Raw genomic sequence first — 23163 nt, forward strand, 5'->3', positions numbered from 1 at the left:
TCGGATCCCAGTCGAACCAACACGGTCAATTCAACTTCAACCACCAAATCAACCCCAAGTTCGCCATACAACTCATCCGTAGCCGACACATTCATCATATCACTCACACACCCACATCACGTCACGTCACGTCTCCGCTCTCGACTCCGTGATCTCTGTGGAACTCCACTCGACACGGAACAGAGCCGACAGGGTCCTGGGTTCTGTTCTGTATTCCGCCTCACCAGAGGCATCCTTAGACCCTCAAGAATTCGTTTGAAACGGGTCTGGACAATATCTAGGCGGCTCATCGCAAGGGCTCATCTGCCATCAATCAGGTTATACAGCACGCGCCAGTGCCCTGATGGGCGGCCTGGGACACTCGTACTTGCTCAAGAGGTCGAGGCTTTACTGAACATTCGGTCTACCTTTCGGCTCACTTAGTCGCAATGCTCGAAGCACCTCAGACTGAGCCGGAATCGCTCACAGAGCGGAAGCGACCCAGGGTTTCGGAAGATAACGAAGAAGACACAGGAAAGAAGCGATCGAGAGGTCGGCCACGCCTTGATACCAGAGATGAGACAGCTCAGGATGTGAGTTAAAGCACAGGCTGGTTTTCTCAATCATCCGACTCTCAGGTACTAATATCACATAGCGCCGTCGAACTCAGATTCGACTAGCTCAGCGGGCCTATCGTAATCGCAAAGATACTGCAATTACCACTCTTGAGGACAAAGTCAAGGACCTTGAGGATGCTAATGAGAACATGAGTAAAGAATTCATGAATTTCTTCGACTTTGTCTTATCCCAGGGAATGCTCCAAGGTGCGCCAGAGGTGGCACGACGACTAAATGATACAACTCGCAAGTTCCTCTCTCTTACACGCAAATCTGCTGAGGACTCAAGCAGAGACGAGTCGGGTGGTGCTCCAGCCCCGAATCCAATGCATGGCGAAGATGCGACACAATCTCCAGAGCGACGTATATCGGCGCACAGTTTAAACACTTCGAGCTCGCCTAGTGACAACCTCTCTGTGTCCAACCCTTCAGTACCCCGTATGATTCCTCAGGACAAACAGCAAACTCCACCGCAAAGAGTGGATGGACAGGTGCGGCAACAGGCTACTCCTCCCCTGAATCTACCTTTCGAGATTATTACAATGCCGACAACAGACAACGCGAGTTTTCCAGTTTATGACACTCAGACACCAATTAACCTGGAGCAAAACCCTTTTCTTCAGTCACCGTTTCCTAGCGTTCCTTCGCCGCCTTCTTATTCGTCACAAGAGAGAAGCTTCGGCCGCCGTCTTCAAAGAGCATCATTAGAGGCAGGGCTGCGGCTGGCATCGATGACCAACCCACCTCCTCATCGTTACGCTCAAGTCTTCGGCTTCTGTCTACTCTTCGAGCCCAAAGAGTCAATAGTTAATCGTATGTCCACCACGTTGTCCAAGATCAGCCAGGAGTCGCTCTTTGTATGGAGGTATCCTTTCACAAACCTTGGCGGTGCCGGCACATTCTTTCCCGATAATGAAGGTGCTGGTGGCTATTCGTCAACGGGTCCCAACGGGAACAGGCTGCCATTGGGTAACCAAGGCTTGGTTCAGTCTATGAAACCCCCAGAGATGACAGGTTTCGCAATGGGGCCATTTGGCCCGGACGTAGAAATCACGAGAGATCGTGTTGACGAACGCATGCGCATGATGTTCAAGGGATTTGAGGGAGACTTTTTTGATGCTGATGAGGTTGAGACGTATTTGCGCCAGAAAGGAATCGTGATTCCTGCTAATGTGGATTTCATTGATGCCGAAATCGATATTGGTTCACTGGGCGAGTCTCCAGACCTTTCAAACTTTGGGGTGAATAATAATAGCTTTTTTGGCGCACCACAGGCGTCGGACACCAACCAAGGGCTTTACATACCACCCCAACAATCAGCAAGAGATGTACCCGGCATGTGGCAAAGTCCAGTATCTACCAGCGTCGCCAGTGCCACATCATCCATGACAGCAGCTTCGCTCATGGCACCGACAACAGGTCCTGATATGGCAAGCTTCATGCCGCAACTCGGGCCTACAAACGGCGAGCAGTATGGTCAGGGACTGGCGTCCTTTATGGAGACTTCATACTTGCCGCGAGAATGGACAACGAATCCGAGCTGGATGAAGACCAAAGTGACGGTGGACGTTAACCGATTGGTAGCAGGTGAGCTTGATGGCGTCCGACACTTTTTATAAAATTGAGACTAACGCAGCATAGAAATGACAAGTATGGCTGTGTGCTTGGGCCGGACGCCGGCTGTACGGCCTCAGGATATCGACAAAGCGGTCAAGTTGGCCATTGTGTTGCCTCAGTCTTAGCATTCGAGTTTGTCGAAAGAAAGAATATGCACAATTTGGGAAAGTCAACCCAAGCGAAGCAATGTATAAACAAAAGCCGGCGCGTATCGGTAATATGACCGAACATAGTATATAGCGATTCAATAATTGCAACCTGGAGCATGGGAATCGGAGTTATCTGGAGACATTCATATCATCTTAGCTTGGGACCTAACTATAGCCCTTGGACTTGAATAAATGTAAAAAATAATAAGAATGAGGAAGCCTCATGAGGCGTTTTATTTCACAGCCATCACTGACTCCTGGGTTAGTAGGTAGTAGTAGTTAATGCTTGCCTTGCAAGTGACGTGAGATGAGAGTGGGTTAAGTAAATGCCTTAAGCGCCTGGACCTGTGACTTAAAACCCAAGTTAGACTAGTGCGGGTTTGACCAGCCATCAAGTCGCTGCAATCACTCAAAAGCAGCGAACCAGCATTTGCACAGGCTGACTCTGTACCTGATCTTCCTTGTGAATCAATCCATGTCCCTCAGAAAATCAGGTACTTTTTTGGACTTGGGTTAGTAGCCTTCAGCCTTAACAGCCTAAGTAGGTACCTACCTTCCTTAGTCAGGCAAGCCAAGCCAAGGTGAAAGAGGCACATACTTACCTAGGCCAGGCTCAATCAAAGGGCACTGCCTCAAACTTGGCAACTACAAACGACCAAATTTACAGTTTACCTTGGCTGAACGAGGTCGATCTGCTGCATGTTAGCTTATTTGAAACACCACTCACTGTGTCGCAACCAACAAATTCCTAAAGTTTCAGCTCACTGAGACTGTTTTAAGAAACCTCTACTTTTGGAGACTACCAACCTAGACAAAGGGCCTCACGAGACTAGGCCTCGAGCTCTTCCAACTGTACAAACCAAACAGATTGGTAAATCAACGCAACACCACTGGCAGCTCTGTGCTGGCCTGACCGTGATTATCCCCGCCCACCCTTGGCTAGTTAATGACCATCACCTGGCTCTGGCTTGTGAGCCACGCTTTATCAAGTTGGAGTCATTCACCGCAAACAGCCTCAACTCTCTTAGACGAGCTTTGAATAACTGCGCTGCGCCTCTGCTGCCTCCCTTTGACCCTTTGTTTGTTCCCTCCCAATTTATTCAACTTATTACATCAAGTTTGGCAATCAACTAGGTAGCTTACCTGTTCAACATAAATGGGCGCTCTCTGCTCCAGATCAGAGCCGGCGGAGGAAGCCAAGGGTCATCATCATCGGCAACACAGTCAGGACCGTCATTGCGAGGACGATAAGAAAGAACATCCAAGTAGTGGCTTTATGACTCGTTTATCGCAACGTACAACAAACCAATCCAAAATCATCAGGATGAGGGACCAGGAGCAATCACCAAACGCTGCGGCGGCGGCGGCGGCGCGATGTCATATCCAGGCCCACGATGCCGAAATTGCCGGTCGAAATATCGTTACTAGATCGTCAGAATCACCCACAGTCACATATCCGTCTGGCCCCGTTGGGGACTACTTCAAGTTACGGCAAAATCTGGTGGCCCGCGAGAAAGCTTTGGACTTTGATAATGATTGTCGCGTGCGCAGCACCCCTCAGGAAAGGCGAGCAGATGCTATCATTCAAAAAATGAGACGCAACGATGAAGAGACTGTATATGCCCAAGCTGCACCGAGGACAGGCTACGGTGGGCAGCAACATCCTCGGTTTCCAGGAGACCACTTTCTCTCCAACAAAGACCTTATTGACCAGACGAGTCTATTTAAAGTGGCACAACGCATGCCCAAGGGCGCACACTTGCATATCCATTTCAATGCATGCCTTGCTCCTCAAGTTCTGCTCAATCTCGCCAAAGAGATGGATCGCATGTTCATCACGAGCGATGTGCCCCTGGTTTCGGACAACAACCATATCAATTTTGACAGATGCGAGATCCAGTTCTCTCTGTTGAGCCCCGAGAAAGAATCGCCTGGTGACTTGTTCTCTCAAGCATATCAGCCCCGGCAGACGATGCGATTCAAAGACTTTCTCAACAAATTTCCAGGATACTACACCAAAGACTCTACAAGCGTTGATAAGTGGCTGTTTGAAAAGCTAATGTTCGATGAGGAGGAGACTCATAATCATTTACAGACGGCGTCGGGGTGAGTCGACTATGTGTACCCCTTAATTGAAATGGCAAATACTGACATGGAAAAGAGCATGGGAGAAGTTCAACGGACGCACACGTATGATGAAGGGTCTCTTTAACTATGCTACTGCATATCAAAGATACACTCGTTTGTGCTTGGAGGACTTTATGAAAGATAACATCAGCTATGCTGAAATTCGACCCAATTTCATGACCAGCAATCAGCTTTGGACTGACGATGGCAAACAGCTCATCGACAACAAGGGTATCATGAAGTTGATCATTGGGGAGGTCCAGAATTTCCAAACCGACATGAAGAAGCAAGGAAGATATTTCGGAGGTCTCAAGGTGATCTACTGCACGCCTCGGTCATTTGCGCCTGAACAGATCGAGGGTGCTCTTACAGAGTGTCTAGCCTTCAAGAAGTTGTGGCCGGAATGGATTGCTGGTAAGAAACTTTTGCCTTGTCCCATACTAGTCTTTCCAAGACTACTTTTACTGACTGCAGTGTAGGTTTCGACCTTGTTGGTGAAGAGGCAAAGGGACGGCCCATCAAAGACTTCATTCCCGAACTCTTGAGGTTTCAGGACAATTGCGCCAGTGAAGGCGTGGAGATACCGTTCCTCTTTCACTGTGGCGAGACACTGGACATGGGGACCGATACCGACGGGAACCTTATCGATGCACTCTTGTTGAAATCGAAGAGAATCGGGCACGGGTTTGCGTTGGCCAAGCATCCTTACGTGATGCAGCATATGAAGGAGCGTGGCGTCTGCCTTGAACTCTGTCCCATCTCCAACGAGATCCTGGGACTTACATCACGAGTCAGTGGGCATGCCATGTACCAGCTTCTTGCCAACAACGTTCACTGCACAGTAAGCTCGGATAATGGAACGCTCTTCAGGTTAGACATCTCGCACATTGGAAATTCCGCATATCGCTAACTAACGCGAATAGATCCTCTTTATCTCATGACTTTTACCAGGTCATGGTTGGCAAAGCCGACATGGGACTGTTTGGATGGAAACAACTCGTGCTATGGAGTCTTGAACATTCTTGTCTTTCAGACTCTGAGCGATCTGCATTAGTTCATGACTGGGAGCAGAAATGGCAGGAGTTTGTCGATTGGGTAAACAAGACATACGGGACTGAAAGAAGCCTTATTTGAAGCTTCAACCAAAGGTGGCATTTGTGGGCGACTTTCCCTTTCTCTGACGAAGGTGACAGTTCTTATTCATGGGCTAACCGGGCGTTTTGGCGAATGTAAAGAAGGCAACGATGACGGTGGCTTGTTTTGTTTGACGCGACATCCCCGACGACAGATGGGGATGGACTCTGCAGAGAGCGAGAACCTGGTTTATGGCCACCAATGATAGACGAATGAATGACGACAAGAGAGCTTGGTTTGAAACTGGTTGGCGCTAATAGAGATACATATACCCTGATTTTGTTAGCATAGCCATCAATAGTCTGACAGTGTGCTTCTGTTATTTGCTATATGTTTTGTTTGTGGAAGATGTACTACAAGAGCAGTCGTCAGTACGTCGTATGTGGCGGACGTGGCTACCTACCTACCTGCCTAGACCCAGGTACACAGCCCCTCCATTATTAACCAAGTCTCAGTCTGATGTTTGGTTCTTAACATTGAGTTGGAACTCATGGTGATGCCTGTGGGATATAGAATAGATGAAAGAGATGATTGGGAAACTCTGGTAGTCTGACAAAACAAAAATGTAGCTCAAAGACATTACAAGTTAGATATGTAGTTATACCATGAGAATTTGATGCAGTTTTATCGATGAGAGAAATGAGCAGGGCCATCACAAAGATCTGCAAAAAAATAAATAAAAACCCAAATGATCGCCCTGAAAGCAGTGGAGGCTCAGCTAAATGACGCGACAAAGGCGGCTTGGGGAACTGGCGGGTTAGCGGGTGCAGCCGCCGTGGCGCAGCCGGGCATGCAAGATAAACGTTGTTTCCATCGTAAATGGGTACGGACGGTCCACTGAAAAAAGGGCTGAATCTCTAGGTTAATTAATGTTTCTTTCTTAAATAAATACTACCTACTACCTACTAAGGGTAGCTATGAGCTTTAGGCAAAAGAACTTGAGCTCAGTTGAGCTCAGTTCATTTCTTCTATAATGTCGATTTAAGTTCTTTTTATGATTATTGCCTCTCTCTAAAACCCTCCCCCATTCACCTAACTAAAGCGCTATATCTTTCAACATATCATCCCATCAACATCATATAACTTCAACACCCTAGTACATCGCCAACATGGCTGATTCAGATAGCCCAGGCTGGAAATGGTTCCCAAATGTCAAAAACAGCTGGTCTCTCGATGTCGTTACACTCCTCGCAGTCATTGGCGAGTCAGCCATGGCTGAGCAGACGCAGACCATCACAGCGTCTTTACTATGTCTCCTTCCACGCCTAATCCCAGCTCCTCAAGCTCTTCTCAAGCCCTCACGCCCAAGTCGAATGCCCGAAACTCTCGCGAAAATGACGGGTGTCTACAGTGGAACTACTCTCGACTCCGTGGGCTTCTTTGCGACGATCATCACGCCTCTGGATGCCCTTCAACCTTACAGCTTTAGTGTGTTCGAGATTCGACACACCGACCCATCCCAGTTGTATGAAACCGACGTCAACCCTCCTTCAGCCCAGGAAAGCTGGTCCACGCGAAGTCTCAACTGGGTCAAGTCTCGACGCTCAAGTTCCTATAGTAGAGAACATCAACACAATGGAAAAGAGGCAAGAGGTAACCGTATTCCTCGTGCCCCGAGGACAGACGGCGGTCTCCCTCTACCTGCACAAGCAAGTTCAACTGCTGCAACACGTACAACCACCTTCGAGATACTAGATAAATCACAAGTCGATGAGGATGCACCCAAACCCATCGTGCGCAGGCCCACGGCAAAGCAAAAAGTGCAGGACATGCTCGCAAACCCTACTTTTGCCAATACCAAAAGACGTCCTGCGGTCCCGGCCAAGCTGTTTTCGCCAATCCACATACTTTCTGTTTTTTCATGTCTATTGAGCATGGCCATCATAGCATGCGCCGTGGTGTGGAAAGATGGCAATGCCATATTGTCTGTCTTCCTTATATCGTTTACCTCGACTATTGTAGGCTATGCCTCGTCCTGGCATCCCATCCTCATGAACCGAAAACACACGAATCAAGTCCCTCGAGGCGATGTCATGATCCGGACCCGGGAAGGCGCCTTTCTTCTTATCAAATGCACAGAAGAGGTTGCTCGAGAACTGTACTCAGGCACGGAAGAGTGCCACTATCATGTTGGCGGTCGTACATATAGATTACTCATGGCTCTTGGGACTACGTTGCTTATGCTGAGCGTTGTTCTGTTCGGGAACTGCACATGGAACTCGCAGATATTTATTGGCGGCAGTTACATTGTTCTCAATGGACTGTACTGGGGTCTGGGTATGCTCCCTCGATCCTACTTTTGGGACCTTTCGCGGTATGAGTGGAAAGTAGTCACCCCTGACGACGCCAAGAATGCCCACCAAGTAACCAACGAGAACGATCAACGGGAGGGCCATCCCAGTTTTACGCGGACGCTGTGGTATGCTATTCGCGAAACCCAACGGACTGGCTGGGTTGCTGGCAGTGGAGCTGCACCCAGTACTGACCAGTGGAAGAACTGGCTCAAGGAGGCGTTGGTGAATGCTAAGAATGGGAACCGGGAATGGGAGTCTGTGGCTAGGAAGGATGCCATCGTTAAGGAGAACCTTGACGCTGACGAGGTATTTGATGAAGCAGCTCAACATGCGCCGGCTGTTGAAGTTCAGACAATGGCTACTGTGAGGCAAGGCCATGACTGGGAGAAAGATGGCTCAACATTCTGAGGCAGAGAGCCACGTCTGCAGATTGGAGCTTGGGAAGCATTGTCAAACAAGGCTTATCGTTCAAACTTCGTTTATTACAGTTTTGTATTTTGTTACCGACACGATGGACCATGAGATACGCGTATGGACGTTTTAGCGCAGGTTAAGCTTACAGATAGATACCCTAAACCTTTGTGATTTATTGAAACAGTCTCAGAATAGTCAAGTCTAGAAATCATTCACCTTGCACCCAGAAGGCCATATCATGGTTCTATATCTCTTCGGCGGGTGACCATGTCACATTCCAAACGCCGGCTATCTATTAACGCAAAAAATGCTTCATCTTACTCCGGGTTTCAATACCATTATGCAATAGCCAAGCACAGGCGCGCCCTTTAGTCATCAAAGTAGATGCCCTTCTTGTCCGAGATATCAATGGCACCGCCGCGATAGCTGCCCCTCTTCTTCTTATTCTTCTCCTTGGTGAAGCCCTTGCCCTTGGTAACAATCAGGTCCTCGTGCGCTCGCTGAGAGTAAGCGATGGATACGTATTGGTTCGAGGCGAATTTGGGGTCGACCTTGATGTCCTTGGGGATACGAGAGAAAGGCTCGTTCTGCTTCTTTTTCCCGTTGCCGTTCATAATGGGGTCAGGAGGCAGAGGCGGGTTTGCCAAGTTTGATTGAAACTCGGGTGAGGTCTTATCCAGTGTGACGGAGGAATCAGAGGAATCCTTCGCTTCCTTCTTGACCTTCTTCTTCTTTTTCTTGTCAGAATCGGAGTCGGAGTCGGAAGAGTCTGAAGAGTCTGAAGAGTCGGAGTCTGAAGATGAGCCATCAGAGTCCGGGAGTGGCACCTTGGCGGCAGCCTTGCCCTCGGAACCACTTGAACTGCTAGAGTCAGAGTCGGAATCAGAGCCAGAATCGGAGCTTGAATCAGAGCTTGAGTCGGAGCTAGAGTCGGAGCTAGAGTCGGAACTATCAGAATCAGAATCCGACTCGGCACTCTCGTCGTCGGAGTCGCTGCTGGAGTCGCTTTCGCTGGAGTCGCTAGAATCGCTGGACCCAGAGGAGCTGGAGCTTGAGGATGAGGCGCGCTTCCGCTTCTTGGCCTGTGGCTTCTTGTCCGAGTCAGAATCGGAATCAGAGGAACTCGAGTCGGAGTCAGAGTCGGAGTCGGAGTCAGCGGACGACTCAGAGGAGGATTCGACGGGGGCTTTGCGTTTGAGATTGTTGGAAGGCGTAGGCTTGGCAGCTTCCTCCTCGCTGTCGCTGTCGGAGCTCTCAGAAGAAGACTCGGCATCCTTCATGTCGACATCTTCTTCCTTGTTTTCGCTTGACTTCTTGGAGGGCTTCTTCTTAGGCTTGCCGCTATCCGCGCCCTTGGTAGCCTCCCATGTCTGGAAGACACCAACAAGGGAAGGATTGGCTTGTTCGCCGGTCGCGGTGGTCGTTTGCCAACCCTTCTTCTCACGCTGCTTCTTGAACGCATCGGCAGCGCTCTTGAATGAGTGGTCAGAGAGGAAATTCTCTACCAAGTCCATGAGCTGGCTTGGTGGAGGCGCGGATGTGACATCGTTGTTGGCCGCGACGGCCTTTGTGCTCTTCTTGCCCATGTCGTTGGAGGTAGTGGTAGGTTTCACAGGATTAAGGGGGTTGCTCGAGAATAGCCACGATGGAGGGCTTTGATTCGAGCCAGACATGTGCCTATGCCACAGTAAAAAAAAACAAAAAAAACAGACAATTGCAGCAGCAAGAATGTGTCTTGTTATCGAGGACTAACAGAAATATTTCTTGGGCTTTGTCTTCGCGCTGGCCAGAGACTGGCTAACAAAAAAAATTCAGTGGACAGGTGGATTACTAGTGGGGCGCCTGCTGTTATCGTTGCAGTGTTTATCCTTATCGCTAGAAGTACCTCTAGAACAGAGGAGGTACCTACAAGGTTCTACCCGCTAGCAGGGGTCTGGTCGAATGCAGTCTGGCAGGTCACTTCCAATATGATGACCCCTGAGATCAAAGTACTGTGGATCCAGAGATGTACAGGATTCTGCGCACTGAATCTCCAGGCTTACTACACCTGTACCTAGAAGCTGTGCTAGCTCACCTGCCTGTTAGTGCCTGCAGCTCTGGCGACGTCCAGGCTCGTGCATCATCGCCTATTCCCAGCATCGCAACCAAAACAAACACCAGCCAGTTGTATCCTTTTCTCTTATACATCAACAACACTTTGTGGTTCGAGATTGAGAAACGAATCACGGCAATTTAATTCCCACACTTGACGCGTGATACTGGAAACGTATTGCATAGTGCGCCATCTAGAATTCGGCCTTACATGACCTAGGAAGAGCACTTCTTGGATCTTGGAAAGATGTCTACCAACGCAACGAAAAGAAAATTCAACACTTTACTACAAGGCCTCGGATCTTCAAACGCCAAAAATATCGACGACACTCCAACGCGTGACTCTGGCTCGACTGCCTCTCCCGACTCAACAGCTCGCGCATCCGGTGCCGATCTGGAGCTGCTCCAGAAACGCCGACGTCTTGGCTTCCCAGACTCGACTGCCCCTAAGCTGGGAAAGAGGGCCAACCTATCATCTACCATATCGTCTATCATCTCTCGACGTCCGCAAGGCCAAGACTCATCTAAAAGCTCCAATGCACCAGCCGCACGATATGCGCCAACCGATCGGGGAGACCTGCTAAAGCGACTCGGCACTTTCCAAGAGATAACAGACTGGACTCCAAAGCCGGAAAGAGTGAGCGAGGTGGAATGGGCGAAGCGCGGATGGGTATGCCATAGCAAGGAGACAGTTCGCTGCCTTCTCTGCCATCGTGAATTGGTAGTCAAGCTCAACCGCAAGGATGTTGACGGCAAAGAGGTCTCTGTTCTCGTTGCATCTGAAATTGGTAAGTTACGTACATCGATGCACCATTGATATTTGCTGACAATTACATAGAAGAGGCCCTAGTCGACAAGTATGCCGACCTGATTGTAACTTCACACCAGGACGAATGTCTTTGGCGCAAACGAGGCTGCGATAGTAAGTCTATGCTCTTATGGGCCAAATCACGATGATTTACTAATCACATGCCACAGATTCGATTTTGCGTCTGTCTTTGACGAACGCAAAAGTGACTATCGCCGCTCTGCGTGAGCGTTACGATGAGCTCTTGGCGAGAAAGGCGTTTTTGCCATACGAATTTAATCTTCGGTTACCAGATGACTTGGGCCTGGACAATGTCCTGTTACAACTTCCCGTCGACTTCTTCACCAAACCACCTCCTGCAAAAGAGGCTGAGGCTCAACCACATCGCGTCGCATTGGCACTTGCCCTTATGGGGTGGCAAGGTCTGAACAATCCCCGCATTGGCGCAGTCCCAAACTCAGCTTCTTGTCAGACATGCCTTAGACGCCTGGGGCTCTGGATGTTTAAGAGCAAAGAAGTGGCAGATAACGGAGATATAATAGTACCTGCCCCTATGGATTTTCTAGACCCAGCCAGAGAGCATCGTTTCTTCTGTCCGTGGTCTAACCCCGAAATGCAAAGGCAAGGTCATTCCCAAAGCCGATCTGGGCAAGATTTGCCAGGTTGGAAGGTGTTGGTGCAAACCCTCACAAACGAAGCTCACCTCCGAAGTGTCTACGAGGGGCGTTCGCCTGTCCGACATCGAACTCGGCGTTCAATGGGCGCGCCCACCACACCACAGAGACCAGGTACGGCTACATCTATCAACACGCCAATCGCGACGCCCGGCTCCGTTGCCGAATCTGTCCCAGATAACGGCGAAGAAGACGACAAAGACAGGGATGCAAAGGACAAGGAGCGATGGGCGAGATTGAAGAGGGTCAAGAGTTTGTTCGACACAAAAGGGAGTAGGAAGCTGAGGCAGTCGATAAGCAAGTCCATTAGTCGACCAGGAACGGCACATTCGACAAAGTCGAATGGTGATGCAAAGGAGTCACAAAAAGAGTAGGTGTTTTGAACAGAACATACATGGATGGGTTAACTGTAGTTGGGGGTAATATAGTGATGATGGGACCGAGGAGCCCTCGTCCCTTTTAAAGCGTGATAATACATTGTCATAGTCGAGGCTGAGCCTCGATTACAAGTTTCCCTGGGAAATTGCTGTTTCTAGATTACATGCGCCTACTATCGTACAGAGTCTTCGTTTGCACACCGGTAACTTTGAAGCATAAACCACAATACTTTTGTTGCTAATCATCAAGATTTCCAAACAATATCGTCAAACGACACAACCTTCCCAGAATAAGCCTTCGTCTCGGCTTGCTTCTCGATCTTCTCCCCCAGAGAGAAGCCAGCCATTTCCAAAATTGCCAGTCTTGCACCCCCGATGCCTCCACCATTGCCCAGACGACGAGATACAAAGGCTATCTTGGAAGCTGTGGCATAGACATCGAGTATACGGCTAGATCCTTCCCTCCAGCTTGGAGCTGAATGAGTTGAAAGTCCACCTATGATGTCTTGAATCTGGCCATGGAGGTTGCGACATGCTTCTTGCCACCTCTCTCCAGGCTTGTCGGCTTTAGTGATGATAACCAAAGTTCGAGTGTTTGATCGAGCCAGTGTTCTTAACATCCATCTGTCTGTTTCTTGGAGTTTTTTGTCGGCTGGCATCAAGAGTACTGCACCACGAAGCATCTTTCTGACGTTTAGATACTTGAGAATGGTCTTCCCCCAATCTTCTTGACTCCTGAAGCCATAGCCTGGTGTATCCATGAGAATAAGGCTGTGTTTCGGTGGCACATCTCCCTTGCGAACAAGCTCCTTGGCAATTTTCGGCCGTGGTCCGACACCGTAGGCATTCATTGTGGTGGTTTTGCCTGGCTTGTGACTGACTTTGGCGATCTCAGTGCCACCGGTGAGGGCGTTGAGGAAAGATGACTTGCCGGCATTGGAGGCTCCTAGTACCACGATCTCTGGGATATGGTCGTTTTGGGGATGGTGATATAAATTTTCAGCAGAATAGAGTATTTGGCAACCCTCTTCGAAGAACTTTCCAGCTGCTACCAAAGGAGGTTTGTCTTCTTTGGGCACATCGACTGGTGATTCTAATCCTTGCTTGAAACAGATGGATTCACTTTGGAACAAGACTTGCTGGTGGGCTTTGATGCCTTTTGGTAGTGGCCCCTTCGGCTTAGTAGGCTTTGACCTTTGGGTCTTTGGGGCTTCGGGACGGTTTGGTGCGATGCCGGTTTCTGAAGTATCATGCCTTAGCGTTTCTTGAGCCTTCGACTCGAGATCCGGTGCTGATATTATGCTGTTTGGTATATCTGATGAACTGCCGACTGGCTGTGATGAGCCAGAAGCCCGTACAGTTCGGCGTAGTGGTCGTTGACGTATGCTCAGTTTTCCTGTAGAACAGAAAGTAGCCTTTTGCCGAGCTAATTTAGCACACAAGAAGGAGTATTGAAGTCGAGACGCTTGTATTAATCGTGGTAGTGCCATTGTAGTGTCTGTTGTTATTGTGTAGTATAACTGACTACCTACTAACCTTGGTGGAAAGTTTTATGGTCGAAAACTACCTAGGTAAGAAACCGAATCTACGAGTTATGTACAAGGCCAACCACACAGACTGACTACGAGCATCAAGATAGGGAGACCGAGAAAACTTCCAAGCTTTAGCTAAATTAATCAATATAGTTGTAATTAATACTATTATTGCATAAATGAATGACAATGAAAGATCACCACTCAAGAATGGAAGTCACGTGGTGGATAAAAAGGTCCACAGGGTAAGAACCGTGGCAATGGGCACGATAATTAAACGTTACGAATTCATATCACTTGATATACTTAAAAGCACACAAGCTGAGTAGGGGAATGGCCCAAGGAGTACTTTTACCTGCAAGACTTTACTTGTTGTGTTGGTCAAGATCGTAACGATGGGAACAACAAACCTCACAGAGATCGACGCTCATGAGCAGCCGTCTGATGAGATGCGTGCTGAGTGGAAGGGTTATATGCGTCAAGATCACAAAAGCCTGCTTAACGACCCCCGCATCGATGATCCACGAGCTCCCCTAGAAGAGTCTGGTTTTCTTCAAGTCTCGGCCATCTCCAAAGAGCAAATTGCTAAGAGCTTTGCTCGACTACACCCTGACCTGGCGTCCGAGGTCAACAGTGACGTCCAGGTCATCCATCATCCGCTGCTACCAGGTAGGTTTTTCGTTTCATCACTTGTCCCATCTGAAAACTTATATATTTAATAGGTCTGCTGATCATCCCCTCACTTTTGCCGCCATCCGTGCAAAAGACTTTACTGGATCGTATGGTCCATCGCGATCTCAGCGAGCAGAAGCACCAGACCAATTTACATCTACACTACAATCTACCATACCCAGAGGGAAACGACCAAGACGAGAAATCCTTCTTTTCCCTTGATCCAGAAACCCCTGCCTCGTTCATGCCAAAAGACTCCAGCGTCCATAAGCCGCTTTCTATCAAGCAGGTCATGCAACGAAAACTGCACTGGGTAACACTTGGTGGCCAGTATGATTGGACCAATCGCATTTACCCACAAGGCTTGCCGCCGCAGTTCCCAACTGACATCTCTCACTTGTTGAAGGACCTGTTTCCCGAGACTGATGCACAGGCAGCCATTCTTAACTTCTATACACCAGGCGATACCATGATGATGCACCGGGATGTAAGCGAGGAGACAGACAAAGGACTCATCAGCCTGAGCTTTGGCTGCGATGGCCTTTTCATGATCGCTCCTAACGACCTGAAATCAGGTACTCGGAGCGAGATACCGGGCGAAAAGCAATACCTGCTGTTGAGACTCAGATCAGGTGACGCTATTTATATGACGCATGAATCAAGGTATGCCTGGCATGGAGTGCCGAAAGTGCTCAAGGACACGTGCCCTGCGTATCTTGAAGACTGGCCAGCTCGTGCCGATGGAAAGTTCTCGGAATGGCGAGGATGGATAAAAACCAAGAGAATCAATCTGAATGTTCGCCAGATGCGGGATTGAGATATGATCACAAGCTGGAACCCGTCAGCCAAATGTGTTTTGCAGCGCATCATACCGCCATATCGCGGGTTATCATACCGACGACATTAGTCGCCTACACCTTTTGCTACGCTATTATACCAAATACACAAGAACTTATACTACATTTGGAACCTCAAGTCGTCGTTGGCCTCAAATCGACGACCCCTACTTTGATTTGCCCAACTCTTATCAAAGTACATCATTAAGCGAAACCGAACCCCTGGGCATTTTGTAACGCCATCCCAAGCCGCTCCCTTAAGACTTCTTTGTCTCTGTATTCCGGTAAAAGCAATGTTCCATAACAAGTATAGGCCGTAGGCAAATGCCCACCAGTGCCGTCTTCTTCGCCATTCTTTTGTATGACGAACTGCAAGTTCTTCATGCCACCAACGGGAACGCGGTCAGATGATGTCACGAACTCAAGTAGCCTCTGCTTCATGCCCTCGTCGTACCTCTTGACGATAGACCAAAAGTCCTTGATGGTACGATGGGAAGTATCCCACCCGACGTAACGAGCATAACGCTTGAGTTCGCCGATGTCGATTTCCTGTACTCCTTCAACTAGTGACTGCAAGGTAGACGGGCATAGGAGTGACAAGGACTTCTTGTCTAAGCATGAGGCAAATCCACGTTCGAAAGCAAGATATTGGCGTCGAATAGAAACGTCCGTCAGGTAGCGGATGTAGTCTATAATGTAGTCATCCCGGTTGTCGTTGGTGACAAGCGGTGCGTCGTCAGCGTTCTCCATGTGCGGTGGCTCGATATCTGTTGAGCTTGAGGCTGCGTGTGGCCATACCGTGCTTCCACCTGCCCTCATCTCGCGCGTAACAATCGTCCCTAATGAAGATACCGAGAATTCGTATGTACGGGCGAAGATATCTTCAATAAGGCCATTCTTTTCATCCCACTCCAGCAAAGTCGTCAATCCACTCGCTAAATCTGGCCACCCATCAGCGATGTGATGAAGCTCTTCAACGGGATTACCCAGCAACTTCCGATAAAGAGCCCTCGGGAAAGTAACCGGCAGTGTCAAACCGTTGTAAAGCGCGAGCGACATCAAAAGCCCGACAAGTTCGTATTTCCAGTCTTCGGTCAACGAACCTGGAGCGAACCAAGCCATGCGTGTCCTTTCATCAACGGTGAAGACCCCAAATCCGGGATCTAAGCATTCTGCAATGGCCAAACGAAAGAACTCTTGCTGCACACCTCCTGAGTCAAATCCCTCCTCGCCACTGTTCTCCCCTAAATGAACCTTGAGCGGTCGTAAAAGCTCCCTTCTTTCGCGCCTCCAAAGTTGGTCAAATGCATCTCTAGCAACATTTTCTCTGCCTACTTCCAAGACCAGATACTTCGATGATGCCGTTCTCAGAAGATCTTGCAAGACCATTTTGTGATGCGGATTGGTGATAAGACTTCCAGGATCAACTATAGCACTCATTCGTGTTTTAAGCGAACTTGATTCTTCGAACATGCGACTCATTCGAGCAAAGTTAATGGATCGGAAGAATGAAACCAGCGTCTCAGGGCTGAAGATGTAAGGGTAGTCGAGTATGTGTCGTCGCCATCGTGTTGACTTGAAAGACAGCCATTCCACAGGCATTTCGATTAAATCGAGTCGTTCTGAGAGGTAATCAACTCGGAATTGAACATCGCCTAATAGTAAAAGGTTCCTGGAACGATCTTGGGCACATTAGCAAGGCCAAATTCTATCCGCATCCATTGCATTGTGTACATACGTAAGGTTTCAATGAACGATAATGCTCCGCCAAAAGGACCGTCCATAGCAAAGTGAGCCCGGCCGTCCCATTCATTCAACAGTATAGTGCGTGCCCAGTCCAGAAGCACGGTTGGAACGCGAGTCTCGTGCAGAAGGCGCTCGTCCCGTGGGAATTCGAGTATCGACGCTGAACCCGTACTGAGGAAGTCGAGTTGATTCACCAAAGGTTGCAGAATATCACAGTCGTTTACTTTGAAGCCTTCTAACCGGCCAGCTGGGTGTGCTCTATCAGCGAAGCAACGTCTGGCTGTTATCGCGCAAAACAGCCGACGTGCCAGCCTGACAGCCACGTCGTTCGAAAAGGCGTCGTCATAATCCAAACATCGCGAAGAGGGTTGCCGCGAGATGGCACTGCCGCCTGCTAGTGTCAATCCATTGGAACGAACTCGCGACAATTCATATAGTGTTCTTGAGTCCCCTACCACTGGCGTGGCAGCAACCAGTGCATGCATGCAAATGGACATCAAATAGCCCGCTTCTAAATCGGGGAGGGCCTCAGCTCTTTTCTGGGTTCTCTGCCCGTTCCTCCGCTTTGAGAAACTGGTTGATTTCAAGTCCTGCGGAGGTATAAATAGGCGAGCGGCAGCCAACCAAAGACTGTGAAAAACTAGATTGGAAGTGACGAGACACAGCCGATGAAAACAATACCATAAAGTCTGCGAGTCGTAAAGTTTATGCTCCTGCGTAAACGACAACACCACAGCTTGCGGATCTGTAAGAACATAAAAAAGTGCCTGCTCATTGAAACGCAACCACTGCTCCCTGGATCTAGTAGTATGCAGGACAGAATGACGGCGCAAACTCTTCCGCTCATCGACAGGTTGGGGGTACGGGTAATTCGTCTTGTGTGTTGAGACATGACGGGACTCTGAGATATCGTCTTCCTCGTATACATCGCAGATGAAGTTAATAAGATCGACATCGAGCTTCGAAAGAGCTTGAGGCAAAATATTGTCATAGCTGCGAGGTGTGGTAGCCTTGAACTCGAACTCGATCCCGTGGTGCTTTGATTTCTGGGAAACAATACCCCCATTGGCGCAACCGTTACTTTGATCATTACGCAGTTTTGTCTGGATCACATTACCTGAACCAGTGTTGCCGAGTCTACCCCTGGCCTCCGAAGACAGAGGATTCGTTGCATTCTCGAATAGTTCTGGTTTCGTCGGCATTTCCGACATGATCGGAACAGCAGCGTGTTTGTTGCTTTTAGCTCGTAATGACTTGTCCCGTAAATGGCCGTTAACCTGAGGAAGTTTGACACCCTCGATGCCGTCCTCTCCCTTCTCAAAGTCTCTTGTGTCAATCGAGTGTGCACGGGTTTTAGCTGGTGCATTATTTTGCGACTTGTTTGTCGAGTCCTGTCTGCTTTTAGGGGACATTATAGGAAAGGGAGACTCGTCCCAATCAGTGTCTTGTGATTGATTAACCATATTTGTCGGCTTTGGCGTATTTGGCTCGTGCGACAGAGTCTTTTGAGTTTCTAAATCAGTGCTCGTGCTGGTTAAACTAGAAGACTCCTGCAGCGTATCCAGGTCTGTCGGTAATGACTTCAAGTCAGACACTTCCAAATTGCCGAGCTTGCCAGACATGGCCGCCATGCTGCTGGGTGTCAGCCATTCAATCATCTTGAAGGTTACAGTCCCAAAAAGATTCGCAGCGAAGGAACGATGGTCTTTGTTCACAGGCCCCTCAATTACTCGGACATGAGAGGCTGAACTGCTGGTCGAATGTGGTGCCTGCCTGGTTGCGGAAATAGAGTCCTGGGACGATGAAGAGGATGTACGCGGTCTTATGACTCGATTCTTGTGTGCGCTTGGCGATGTGATAACGTTTGTTCTTTTGTTATCGGGGTGTGATTGTGTGGGGGATCGCGTCGAAAATATCAGGTTGTTGAGCGCTGCTGATGCTTCTGGACTTTTGCGAAGAAACGGGCATAAATCTTTCTCGGGATCATCTTGACTGGCCAGATATATCGCTAATGTCCTGGCGCTTGTCGTGTTGTATCTTCGGACGGGTGCCTTGCCAGCTAAACGGCGACGGCAGGTAAAACAGGTAGGAGTTGCACAGTTCGCGTTGTCACAACCAGATCGCAGTTGATGAATATATCTAAGTGGAGGTTAGCGCCCGAATTGCCTCATGTGGAATACTGGGTGAAATGTTGACAGAATGGTTGGACAGACCTCTCGACAAGAAGTTGGAATCCATGACGGCGGCTGGCTTGATGGATTGCATAAACGCGCGCCGGGTTCTCGACGTTCTGCACAGCGGCTTTGACTTCAGGAGGCGCATCGGATGGTAAGCGGGCGAACGGCGCTTCTTGCCAAAGGCCAGCAAGAAGATCTATATCTGCAGGGAATTCGATAGATGGATCTCGTGGACGATAGGCATCGGGCGTCATGACATTGGCAGAACAGGTCGCGCCGCGATGGGCACTTTGGTACTTCGTAAACGATGATGTACAGTGAATGACAGTGGTCAAAGAGAGTATCTCGTCGATAGCGAAACGCTATATAATGGTGTAGTGAAGGCAGACTAAATGATCGGGGCTAATTTGAACTGTAAATATTGGGTGTCCTCGACACTGAAGCCGTGCATCTGCAATCCGGGGAGGAGTTAATACTCAGGGAGCTGTTGGTCAGCCTCGCTATGATGATGCGCCACTACCTCAGGTACTTGAGTGGGGAGGTACCTCCTGGAGCCATCAGAGAGCGCGTGCAAGTACACGAGCGAAGTTTTACACAAGGCAGCTTGCCTCTTTAAGCTTAGTGAGCGGAGTACTGAAAGCATCGGTGCAGCCTGACCACTAGCGGGCCAAGCGAGCCAAACATTATCCTGTGACTAAGCTGCTCAACTAACGGGGGCCTGGAACCCTTGCGTGGCGGGGTTTGGGGCAAAAAAAAAGTCAGTCATCCATCTCACTGATAACCTTTTCTGTGTGACGTTATCTATACAGCCCCGCCATCCCACCAATTCCAACAGGAATTTCCTTCACATTTACATCCCCTGTCTAACAAATCGACAGACCTGAACAAACAATCGCATCGGATACAATCAAATCAATACTCCGCAACAGACTCTGGATATACACAGCATTCGCCATTGTTCCCATCCAAGACCATGGCGAGTGTACAGGCAGCTGGGGCGGCTTCGCACCCATACACCTGCAATACCTGCCAAGTTGCATACCGCAACATTGATCTGCAGAAGGGTCATATGAAGAGTGACTGGCAGTAAGTCCATCTATTTGCGCATTTCCAAAGGCAAGCCATACTGACATATCAACAGTCGATACAATCTCAAGCGCCGTGTCGCCTCCCTACCCCCCATCTCCGCCGACGTCTTCTCTGAAAAGGTTCTCCAGGCGAGAGCTGTCTCCAGTGCAGAAGCCGACAAGGCCTACTTCGAACGTGCATGCGATATCTGTGAGAAGACGTATTACAGCGAGAATGCGTTTCAGAACCACATTTTGAGCCAGAAGCACAAGGCAAAGGCAGCCAGCAGTGGACAGTCTGCTCCCGGTCGAGCCGACGATGAGACCACCTCTGTCGTAAGCTCTACGTTCTCCCTTGGTGAACCTGTCGCACCTAGCCAAGGTGAAGTCGACTCCGATGCCGAGGAGGAATTCAGTCACGTCGTCGAGGGTCTCCAGAAGGCCCGTATTTCTGAGCAAAGGCCTTCTCCTCTCAAGCGACCTTCGCATCCCCAACCATCAAGCGAGGGTGCTGTCAACGAAGACGCAGACGCAGACGCAGCACGTGCTTCAGAGTCAACCACTCCTGTTCCTACATCGCAAGAACCCAACATGACACTAGAGACTTGCCTGTTCTGCAATTATGCTTCCCCAACCATCCCCCTGAACACACACCACATGGAGAGATTCCATGGCATGTTCATTCCAGAGAAGAAGTATCTTGTGGATATTGATGGATTACTTCAACAACTCCAGGACAAGATCCGATTACATCATCAATGTCTGTACTGCGACAAACCGAAGTCTACCACGTTCGGTGTTCAAACACACATGCGTGACACAGGCCACTGCAAGATCCCTTACGAGACCGAGCGAGAGCAGCTTGAGATTGGAGACTTCTACGACTTCAGGAGCACTTACTCGGATGGCGGCGATATGAGCGACGAGGAATCCGTCGTGGACGAGACCAGTGGAGGGGCCAAACTCGGGGCACGCCGCCCTGCTAAGGTCACGGGAGAAGACGGAGAAGATGTCGAGGACGTTGAAGGCGCAGACGGTTGGGAAACGGATAGTTCAGCTTCGTCTCTCGATTCGGCCGATCTTACTGCTGTCCCAGCTGAAGGCCATATCCACCAGTTCGAGCGACTCGACAAGCACCCGCATCATTCATCACAAGACCCAAGGCAGAGACACCAAGCCGACGGATGGCATTCTCATGCGCATAAGCCAACCCGTGCTGTCTTTTATGACGACTACGAACTTCATCTCCCTACAGGAAAGTCTGTTGGCCATCGATCGTTGAACAAGTATTTCCGCCAGAACCTGCACAACCATCCATCTGCCGAAGAGCGAGCCGAGCGTCTGGCTATTGAGGGTTCAGAGTTGGAGCAGGCTGGCAGTGATTCTGATGGTCGACTTGTCCAAAGAGGTTCCAGGGCCCGTGAGATGGTGCCTCGTGGAATGGCGGGCATGGCGGGTGCACCTGAGCAACAGAAACGACGTGCCCGTAGGGCAGAGGAGCGAGGACGAACGTTGGAGCAGGTCCACACCAAGCAGAAAGACCTAGCATATGGAAAGAGGCTCAACAATCACAAGAACTACTACTACCGTGAGCAGGGTGGTGGTTAGATAATGAATATCAGGGAGATAAACTTGATTTCTAGCTAGAGTTAAGTCCACAAATGAAGAAGAAAAAAGCATTTTGAATTTTATTAAAGTATTATATCGTTGTCTCAAGAAAGAGTCGGCATTTATTTTGAAGTGCCATAGAGATAAAGGGGAAAATGACGATACTCTATGGAATCATTGGCCATCCAGCTCCTTGCAAACCCCCAGCACATGTTTGAGTATGAGATGAGCAGCTTCGTCGACTTTCAACTCCGTAATGTCGAGCTCCATATGTAAAGGATCATCGTTCGGCCATTGGTATATCAAGGCGTTATCCCGTAGGTGTGCCACCACTTCCATGTCTGTAAGTTTTCCGTGACGGATCCGTTCTGAAGACGACAGTCGACGCAGGTTCTCCTCTTCACTACAGGTAATAGTGATAGGGACAGAGCTGCAGTGCCTGCGGGCGGCCATATCGAGATACTCGGCGATGACGCTGCGACCAAGTGCGTCGTTGGACTGGAAGTCAGTAAAGACAATTACAGACGCCATCGTATCACGCGACTTGACCAAAGCATCAAAGAAAACAGATCGAAGTGTGTGACGTAGAGGCTGATAGTCTGAACTGGACTGTGGCAGAATAGCACCTACTGGGTCAATAAGAAGGTGATTGTGGATAAGTTTTCCAATTATACATATCAATAGCTACCCAGGCGTAGGCAAGCTCACTATTGCCCACAAACTGGTCGACCTACTATCACCATTCAATGGAAAAGATATAATTAGTATCCTATGCTTATGCTATTTCCTCAGTTTTACCAGAAGAATAAGAAGTAGGTTATTAGGCAAATCTTATAGTAATTTTCTATTCTATAGGAATAAGGTTATATTTATACCTTATCTTATAGCTCTTAATATAAGATAGCTAAAAGTAAATTTTACTTATAGTTATATTAACTATTTATTAACTTATTAAAAGAGAAAAGTAATTAAATAAGCTTATTAAGTATAAATAAATTACTTATTTAATTTATAAAGAGATATAAGTTTAAGCTTATTAAGTATAAAAAGCTAATATAAATATAAAAGGTAAAATAAGACCTATTTTAATAATTAATATATAAATAATAGTTAAGTTTTTTATAATAGTATTAACTTTTATATAAATAATAATAATATATTTAATAAGTAAGTATAACAGATAAGCAAATATAATATAAATCCCTTAACCTTATACCTAACTATCTAATTAGTTAATTCTTAAC

The 23163-nt window shown here is 48.6% G+C and overlaps 10 protein-coding genes across 10 annotated transcripts, besides 2 other annotated features; 6 read left to right on the top strand and 4 right to left on the bottom strand.

The window, feature by feature from the left end:
* Window positions 1–428: 428 nt before the first annotated feature.
* On the top strand, window positions 429–2338 carry FPSE_12328 (uncharacterized protein; the record flags this gene model as incomplete). The annotated part of the gene is made up of 3 exons (XM_009265445.1): window positions 429–572; window positions 635–2183; window positions 2238–2338. 3 exons carry the CDS (start codon window positions 429–431, stop codon window positions 2336–2338), a joined length of 1794 nt encoding a protein of 597 aa, XP_009263720.1.
* A 1348-nt stretch (window positions 2339–3686) lies between these two features.
* FPSE_12329 (uncharacterized protein) lies at window positions 3687–5623 on the top strand (the record flags this gene model as incomplete). Its single annotated transcript, XM_009265446.1, has 4 exons — window positions 3687–4468; window positions 4524–4903; window positions 4969–5359; window positions 5413–5623. The coding sequence occupies 4 exons, from the start codon at window positions 3687–3689 to the stop codon at window positions 5621–5623; spliced, it is 1764 nt and encodes a 587-aa protein (XP_009263721.1).
* A 1109-nt stretch (window positions 5624–6732) lies between these two features.
* On the top strand, window positions 6733–8325 carry FPSE_12330 (uncharacterized protein; the record flags this gene model as incomplete). Its single annotated transcript, XM_009265447.1, has 1 exon — window positions 6733–8325. The coding sequence occupies one exon, from the start codon at window positions 6733–6735 to the stop codon at window positions 8323–8325; it is 1593 nt and encodes a 530-aa protein (XP_009263722.1).
* Window positions 8326–8699: 374 nt separating this feature from the next.
* Window positions 8700–10004, bottom strand: FPSE_12331 (uncharacterized protein; the record flags this gene model as incomplete). The annotated part of the gene is made up of 1 exon (XM_009265448.1): window positions 8700–10004. The coding sequence occupies one exon, from the start codon at window positions 10002–10004 to the stop codon at window positions 8700–8702; it is 1305 nt and encodes a 434-aa protein (XP_009263723.1).
* A 665-nt stretch (window positions 10005–10669) lies between these two features.
* On the top strand, window positions 10670–12278 carry FPSE_12332 (uncharacterized protein; the record flags this gene model as incomplete). Its single annotated transcript, XM_009265449.1, has 3 exons — window positions 10670–11210; window positions 11261–11344; window positions 11401–12278. The coding sequence occupies 3 exons, from the start codon at window positions 10670–10672 to the stop codon at window positions 12276–12278; spliced, it is 1503 nt and encodes a 500-aa protein (XP_009263724.1).
* Window positions 12279–12526: 248 nt separating this feature from the next.
* FPSE_12333 (uncharacterized protein) lies at window positions 12527–13771 on the bottom strand (the record flags this gene model as incomplete). Its single annotated transcript, XM_009265450.1, has 1 exon — window positions 12527–13771. The coding sequence occupies one exon, from the start codon at window positions 13769–13771 to the stop codon at window positions 12527–12529; it is 1245 nt and encodes a 414-aa protein (XP_009263725.1).
* Window positions 13772–14208: 437 nt separating this feature from the next.
* On the top strand, window positions 14209–15302 carry FPSE_12334 (uncharacterized protein; the record flags this gene model as incomplete). The annotated part of the gene is made up of 2 exons (XM_009265451.1): window positions 14209–14482; window positions 14536–15302. The coding sequence occupies 2 exons, from the start codon at window positions 14209–14211 to the stop codon at window positions 15300–15302; spliced, it is 1041 nt and encodes a 346-aa protein (XP_009263726.1).
* Window positions 15303–15525: 223 nt separating this feature from the next.
* On the bottom strand, window positions 15526–19498 carry FPSE_12335 (uncharacterized protein; the record flags this gene model as incomplete). Its single annotated transcript, XM_009265452.1, has 3 exons — window positions 15526–17003; window positions 17060–19206; window positions 19281–19498. 3 exons carry the CDS (start codon window positions 19496–19498, stop codon window positions 15526–15528), a joined length of 3843 nt encoding a protein of 1280 aa, XP_009263727.1.
* Window positions 19499–20217: 719 nt separating this feature from the next.
* FPSE_12336 (uncharacterized protein) lies at window positions 20218–21919 on the top strand (the record flags this gene model as incomplete). Its single annotated transcript, XM_009265453.1, has 2 exons — window positions 20218–20330; window positions 20386–21919. The coding sequence occupies 2 exons, from the start codon at window positions 20218–20220 to the stop codon at window positions 21917–21919; spliced, it is 1647 nt and encodes a 548-aa protein (XP_009263728.1).
* A 174-nt stretch (window positions 21920–22093) lies between these two features.
* On the bottom strand, window positions 22094–22450 carry FPSE_12337 (uncharacterized protein; the record flags this gene model as incomplete). Its single annotated transcript, XM_009265454.1, has 1 exon — window positions 22094–22450. One exon carries the CDS (start codon window positions 22448–22450, stop codon window positions 22094–22096), a length of 357 nt encoding a protein of 118 aa, XP_009263729.1.
* A 380-nt stretch (window positions 22451–22830) lies between these two features.
* Window positions 22831–22935: a repeat region.
* Window positions 22936–23000: 65 nt separating this feature from the next.
* Window positions 23001–23096: a repeat region.
* Window positions 23097–23163: the final 67 nt, after the last annotated feature.

Source organism: Fusarium pseudograminearum, chromosome 3 (genome assembly GCF_000303195.2).
Source record: "Fusarium pseudograminearum CS3096 chromosome 3, whole genome shotgun sequence".
Lineage (NCBI taxonomy): Eukaryota > Fungi > Ascomycota > Sordariomycetes > Hypocreales > Nectriaceae > Fusarium > Fusarium pseudograminearum.